The sequence below is a fragment of the Buceros rhinoceros genome, unplaced genomic scaffold (genome assembly GCF_000710305.1).
Source record: "Buceros rhinoceros silvestris isolate BGI_N320 unplaced genomic scaffold, ASM71030v1 scaffold23970, whole genome shotgun sequence".
Classification (NCBI taxonomy): domain Eukaryota; kingdom Metazoa; phylum Chordata; class Aves; order Bucerotiformes; family Bucerotidae; genus Buceros; species Buceros rhinoceros.
Window position 1 is genome coordinate 5,090 of NW_010390492.1, and position 7,888 is coordinate 12,977.

General features: G+C 36.8%; 1 protein-coding gene across 1 annotated transcript in view; it reads right to left on the reverse strand.

Annotated features, from left to right (window-relative positions):
• Positions 1-231: 231 nt before the first annotated feature.
• LOC104495146 (testis- and ovary-specific PAZ domain-containing protein 1-like) overlaps positions 232-7,888 on the reverse strand; it is a gene marked incomplete at its 5' end in the record, with an annotated part of 9,334 nt that continues 1,677 nt past the window's right edge. Inside the window, 5 exons of the mRNA XM_010138084.1 lie at positions 232-445; positions 1,744-1,927; positions 3,269-3,472; positions 4,476-4,640; positions 5,457-5,622. Of these exons, the coding sequence (XP_010136386.1) occupies positions 232-445; positions 1,744-1,927; positions 3,269-3,472; positions 4,476-4,640; positions 5,457-5,622 (933 nt within the window). The remainder of the gene's footprint in view (positions 446-1,743; positions 1,928-3,268; positions 3,473-4,475; positions 4,641-5,456; positions 5,623-7,888) is intronic.

Sequence of the window (7,888 nt, forward strand, 5' to 3'; positions counted from 1 at the left end):
AACAACTACATGGCAGTACTACAGTCTATATACTTAGGGAAAAATTACTCCTTCTGTGCTACTATCTACATTAACATCAATCTAAGTATTTAAAAACACAACTTGAGTTTAAAGGCTTGCTGTAAATCAGTGAGGCACAGTCTGAAGACAGTGGGAACTGCCTTTATTAATTTGTATTATTTTCAAAAATGCTTTAACTGCTAAAACCCAGAATTCTTTACTATTTAATTACTACTGAAACAGCCAGACCTTGCCAGCCCATTTCATATTCTCCTGAAGCCATTTTAGAGCAGATGTAAGCTCCAAGCTGTAAACTTCTTCCCTATTAATATTCACTGTCATATGCTTAAGAAAAAGCTTTGGATCAGATATACGAGCAGCCAGGGTCAGTCTCTCCACTGATGCTTGATAGTCACCGTTGTTCTGAACTGTCTGATCTTCACATCTGTAAGTGAATTTTCACAAACACAAAATTAGGTACGATACAGGCCCTCTGTCGCTTGCCTGACACTATATACTGGCAACAAGATTACAAAAACATTAAAATTATGTCTTGTGTTCACTTCACTTACAATAAAGCATGTTATTTTCTAGACAAATTTTAGTTGATTATTTGGAAGAATTAAAAAATTAGAAAAAGCATATTTTTAATATATATTTTACAGTAATTAAAAGGATTTAATACAGTAACAGGAGTTAATGGTAATGCAAAGTAGCATATTCATGGCACATTTCCTGAAGAAATGTTTGACTCTAGGCTGGAAAATTCAGTAATGTAAACCATTCTATGAACTGGATATAGCAAGAATTTATGTACATACTTGAATCCAGAATATTACTCATTTTTGGCATGTAATCACTTTCGGAATAAGGATGTGCCTAAGTGACATGCCTACCTTTTTAGCAAGACCAGAACTTACTCTTTAAGCAAACAAGCAGATGTACAATAGTGTACACATGAAAACAAGAGATTAAAACTTCTAATTTATCAAAAGTACAAAATTAAGAAACGTACTTCTTGGGAAGGGTAGGGGAAAAGAAAGACAGAATACTCAAGTTTGAGATACTCCAGCTCATCTTCCTTAAAAAAATGTAGCTTTTCTATGTAATTTCACATTTTGATGCTGAACCAGTCAATCTCAGAGAAAATGGGGTTTGAAAAATAAATTACAGGTATAACCTAGTCACAGTGGAAGGTATTTAATGGAAAAAGAAAAAAAGCAACAAAACACATTTTCATCTGAAGGTATTAAGTCTCACAGAAAGGGGGAAAAAAATCTAACAAACTTAATACTGAGATACCCACTATAAAAAGAATCAAATAAAATGGCTTCATACACTTTCCACAGAACAGCCAAGAAATGTTACACTTGCTTTTTGTAAAAAGTATTTTGACCATGCCCTTCTACTCCATGGGTTAACCACAACTCCAGAATCTATACACCAAGATAGTACGCTATCCTGTTTTTGAAATGCAGTATACTCCTAGTGCGGTAGACACATTCAGTTAGGGAACACAGGCTAGTATCACTCTGGAAGCATTACTTTCCTGCTACACACATATAAAAGCAATAATACCTCCCCCCCAACATTTACTTCTCTATAACCAGCTTAGAAACAAGGATCAAAACCAAGTTTTAAAACTAGCATTCTCTTTCTCAGCCAATGGAAAATAACATCTCTCATTAATTATACAATCATACAGATAAATACAATCAAAATGATACACATGCAACAACAAACCTTTTCAGTATTATTTGAAGAGTGTGACTAATAGCCATTGGACTTTGAATATAATTGGCATTTGAAACAAGAAATACTTCAATGGCCAACAGCATCTCAACCTCAGACAGGTACGACGGCATCATCAAACGTTCGTGATAGAAATTTCCCTGCAGTGGTAGGTAGCAACCCAATGATAAAGCACCTGAGAGTAAACAGAAATGTAGCAGAAATGTAAGGAATTACGATCACTAATACTGTTTTCTTTGGTATGTGGCTAAGAATGTGGAGAAAAATACCCATCAAACTCCTAATGGATTTTACTATTTCACTTGGAAATTGGTCTGATTTTGAGAACACTGCAAGTTGCATTCACTCATAATACTCAATGTTGGAAAATATTAACTATCAATTACTATTATCAGCAATGACTAAAAAGCTCTGTTAGAAATCCAGGGATTCCAGCTGCATAATAATGCAAGTATAATTCAGGACAGGTCAGCTTTATTAACTACTATTTAATTTATTAACTATGATCACAGTGAGAGGACATTTGAACAGCATCTCCTGCTTTGTTACTCTGTCTTCTGCCAAGTGATGCCAGAGATCCAACCTATATAGCATTTCAGAAAACAATGTGGGAGAGATGGCTTTTGGTGGACCCTATCAGAGTTGTACACCTAGCATTTTCTTAGCTCAGAAGTGGGGAGTTGAAAACAATCACAGACTGTTATCTTTTAGATGAAAATAATTTTGTTTTAGGATGAACTTCTTAGCCAGATCCCCTATGAGGACAGACTGAGACAGCCTGGAGAAGGGGTGTCTCCGGGGACACCTTATAGTGGCCTTCCAGAATTTAAACAGGGCACAGGAAAGATGGGGAGAGACTCTTCATCAGGGAGTGTAGTGATAGAATAAGGGGTAATGGTTTTAAACTGCAAGAGGGTAGATTTAGATTTGACTAGGAAGAAATTCTTTACTGTGATGGTGGTGAGACACTGGACTAGGTTACCCAGAGAAGCTGTGGATGCCCCCTCCCTGAAAGTGTTGAAGGCCAGGGCATTGAGCAACCTGGTCTAGAGGACGGTGTGCCTGCCAATGGCAGGGAGATTTGAACTAGGTGATCTTTAAGGTCATTTCCAAGCCCAAACCACTTTGTGATTCTAGAATGAGTAATAATTTTACCACCTAAGCAAAGCTCTAAGCAAAAGTATAAAGAAATCTAATTTGCCTAGATGAAAAAGTGAACATCATGCACTTTCTAACCACTTCAGGGTCTTGAAATTCTGAAATTGTATGTAAAAAAATAATTTTGTCAGAATTACATTTATTTCATGCCAGGTAGTATGCACTGATTCATATTTTCAACCGCTACTATTTCCTGATAAACTTTTTGGTTACAAATAAATTCCTGATAGTGACACAGAAAGTATTGTTTTCTTCTTACAAAGTGTACTCTTACCCATTTCTCCTCAACATACTGAGCTGTTATGAGCATACATTATCCAAAGAACATGAGAAGGAAATTGTTTAAGAAGCAACTTACTTTTGTAATAGGTCCTAGCTTTAGACCACAAAGAATTTCTTCCCAAAGCAGTGATTAATCCTCTAAGTACAGAAAAATCAATAGCTATGTTTTTTGAAAGCATGAAGTCTACTGCAGAAGATGAGATCCCAAGGTTCTTGCTCTCAAAACAGGCATTTATCAGTTTGTTAAAAAGGCAGCTGTACTGAGAAACATCTGTAGTATCTGAAATGAAATGAAGACTATTAACTACTGAATTAAGTCAAATGCAAATCTAATTGAAGAATCGCTTCTCATTCAGTACCTAAATCAGAACTCTTGCTTCTGTCAGCAAAATGGAACAAGGTTGAGATAACTTACAATAATGCTTTATTCAACAAGTCTTTTCAGATAGTTTGTTTGTTCATTGTCAAAGAGAAGGGTTAAGGTCCAAGTAATAATTTGCTTCAAAAACCAACAGGATCGGAAAAAAATATATTCACTTACCCAATCTTATAAACACAATCTTGACCTGGTATCTCAAACTTAAAATCTGCACCAATAAAATCACTTCAGTGCTTCGATTTCTGTTTCTACCCTTATTCTGAACTGTCCAATTTCTCTAAACTGCCCTTCTTGGCAGGATGAGCAGCCTTGTAACCACCTCATGCCTCAAAGAACTAGATCCTTTTAGGATTCTCTCCAACTAAGCTCTCCTAAAAGACCTAAATAAGCACACACTGGCAATAGGGCTGAGACCTACACATGGCAATCAGCTGAGGTTTCCTCAGTGAAGTTTGAGTAACTATGCATCTTATTTTGAAGTACACATCCAAAATTTGTCAGATAATTGAGCCCAAAAAAGCACTCTGTTCTGAACATGGTATGTAGGAGCAGTCTAGGCTAACTAGCTTAGTTATATCCCTGTTTTATCTTATTATAGACTGCGTACAATCCTTAAAAGTTTATTAGGTCTTTCCTGCTGCCCTGTGTAACTGAGCCAACTGAAAAAAGAGGACAGTTGTATAAACTCTGTATGTGTGCATGGACATGCATGTATGTGTGTGTGTGCACCTGTGCACACTTTGCAGAGTACCATACACAGTTGACAATGGAAACAATAAAAAGAGCTTGTTTAAAACCATCTCACTTCTTCAAAAATTTTTACTCAGAAAACAAATAAAAAGGACAGTACAGTATAAACCGTTAAGTTTTTAGCTCTTAAAACAGTACCTTTTTATCTACTTACCAGAATCATTTTGAAAACCTGGTAAGTTCTGCAGAACTTCAAGTGCCTGCCTGTATAAATTCCTCCTCAAGTACTTGTGCACGAGTGTACATAGCAGATTATGGCGATCAAGGATGTCTGTTTTATTACAGGGCCACAATGGTGCATTTGTGGTCCACTCTGACTCTGTGGCAAACAACAGTGCGATGTTACTTCTATGAACTGAAACTGCTGGACACTGAGACTTTTGGCCATTAAGAATATACTGTAAACCGTACCAAAAATACATTTCAGTTATTCGTAATTTGTTCCTTACCAATACTTGTCAGATGGATTCTCTGAACCTTTAAGTTATAAATAGCCATTTTTATTAGATATCACAGTAGTAAAACAGACTGTCAGTGGCCCGTATAAATATACGTGTGTATATAAATATGTACATATATAAAATTGAACAGTGAATTTCAGATCCTCAATACGTTCTTTATAGAACACATTCTATTTTTGTTTATACATCTGAGTTGCTTTTCTTTTTAGAAGATCAGAATCCCCAAAAGCCGGTAATTATCCATTAATTTAATCGAAGATATACAGTACTATTCTAAAGCTATTTTACTAAATGTGGATACTGTGAGGAGTAAAGAAACACTGCATTGTCCCAAGCCTGAAAATATTTTGACACTGAATGTCAGTCACCTGGCTCAAAGGAAATCTACACGGGGAAAGGTCACTTTCCAAGCTGCACCCCTCCCTTACTGTGGTAGGCCTTTGAGTAGAATGCTGTTGTTGGCAGACTACTGTGAAAACTTTTCTGTGAAAAATTTGGAATTAGTATTTCTTATACATATAAAGAAGATGGATTTTATTTTTGTTGTCCCACTGTTATTAACTTGATTGAATAACACAGACCATGTTGTAACTTTTTCTGAAATCTGTCATAGAAGGGGACTGTTCAAATTTAAGTCAAAACTCAGGCCTTTTTTGTAAGAAAGACAAGCTTACCTCTCAACACCCATGTCGCTCCATCCAAACTTCCAGTCTGAATAAAAAATTCTGCAGCTTTATTAACTATTTGACATCTTGATGCGAACCTCCCTGCATCTGTAAGTCCTTTCAGGACTGTAAAATGTATCTGTAGCTCATACAATTTATCTAAAACCTTCCTTCCCTAGGAAGAAGGGAAAGGGGGAAGGTCAGAGAAAGCAAAGAGATCAGTGAACATGGAGTATATTTACACAAATATATATGGTGATACAGATTTATAGGCAACACCCCCTGCAACTCGTTGTTTGACAATTCTCAGCACACTGTTCTCCATAACATTATTTCTACTATATAATGTTCCTATACAGTGTTTTTAATATACTTTGTAATTGATTTGTATTTGCTTACTTTATTAATATTTTTACTCTTTTGATTCCATGCAGGACTACACAACCTATAAAATTCTAAAAATACCATTCACAGAGTTTTCATTTGGCAGCAGAGAAATAATTTTTAAACTGAAATAATTACTCCAGCATAAGCCAAAGACAACACTGACAGTTTCACTCAGCAGGACAATAAGCTGGGCCTGTCTGCCCAACAGTATAACCACTAACAACTTTATCATCATATTCCAGGTTGATATCTAGACTGGTTTCCTACAGGAGCTTCCTCTTAACAATTTTTGATTGGCCTTTTCAGTCATAGATGGAAGAAATGTAGCAGTCTCAAAGAATTAAGATCTGACCAGTCTAAAAAAAGATGGATTCAAGATGGGATATCAAATTAATGTTCTCAGCAAGACAAGGACAGGCACTTGTCCTGTCTGGCTACACACTGCTGGTCAAGCAACGTGAATGAAACTCCAAACCAGACAAATTTCAGCTCTTGCCTAGTGAGTGCTTATTAACCATGGTCATGTGTGTGCATGCATTGTGGTGGCAGAATGAGTGTTGTGGAGATAGGGGAAAGGGATGAATGGAGAAGCTGACAGAAAATGAAACTTGCTTATAAAGAAGCTCATTTTTTAAAAATGCTTTATGCATATGCATTTACACACCATGGACTGGCATATGCTCAAAATAGGAGATTTTTGAAGGCCTACAAGTATCTGCAATGGTTTACTTCAGCGTAGCCCATTAAAGAATACTAACTGTATCACTGCAGTTAAGGTGTAAAGAACCCATTCAACTGTAGATGTGGTTTAAGGGAAAAAAAGCACACCAGAAAAACTCAGGTGAAACAAAACAAAAACTTGCAAACAAAGTGCAAACCAGAGACAAAATACAAAATCAAGGAGGATCTGCATCTATTCCATCCTTCTAGCGAAAGGAAGGGCCACCAAGAAGTGGGTTTTTACAGAAGGATGAAAGCATGCAGCTATAAGCACAAATGATCTATAAAGGAAGGGCACCCAATTAAAATGCAGTTGTGGAATAAGATCCTTAATTAGACACGAACTTCTGACCCATCCTCTGAAATAATAAAAAGTTAGGTAAAAATAAACCATAGCAAAGTCTTTCAAGATGAGGAATAGTTGAAATAGGAAGTGGATGAAATAGTTGCCAAAGGAGCGTTAAATGTTGCAGGATTCTCTACAAGTAAATATCCAGAAAATATTCTAGTGATGCTTGAAAAGCTGTCTCTATGGAAGACCCATTCACGTGTTTCAAACCTGCATGTTTTTTCAAAGTACATCCGGTTTATGAGCTTTGCTTAGCTCTTACAAAGAATATTCTCTTCAGGACCAAGCAGCGTACATATGTTACCTCTGAGAGCCACAAAGCATCAAAACTATGTGATAAAGAGGTTTGATGTTCATGAAGGAGAAGTGATCTGAAAAGCACATCTAGAGCTTTAGGCAGCCCAACATATTCATAAAACGGCATAGGGCATGTCCTAAAGGCAAAATTACTTTGCGCACAGCAGGAAGGACCACTTTTTCAAAGAAACAAGCCCATAACCACAGCATTAGGGACTTGTCAGATACACATAATGGAATGAAACTGGTTGGAGAGAGGTAGGAATGACAGTTCTAGTTCACTCCTCAAGCAGAGACCAATTTGGGAGCTGCCCGTTCTGATAAAAACAATTCAGAGCACAGCCTCATTCACACTCCCATATGGTCAACACAGGTTGTCCACAAGGCTATTCGAGGATCTTTGCGAGCATTCTGTTGAGAGGCAGGATTTGATATCTAACACAATATTGTCAAAGAAGCAATGATCTTTTCCTATAGACATGAAAAAAATCATAGTATCGTAAGAACTGTCTTCTTTTAGTAACTCCTGTTATACAAGAAAAGCACTACAGATGCTTTTGACACCTTGCGCATCTGCAATTGGGACATGAAGATGAACCTCCTTGGAATATCAGAGACCCTGCAACCCCAGTATCAAGATCTCCCTCAAGACAGATCTGGAAAACAGCTAAACTGTGCCAAGGCTTTT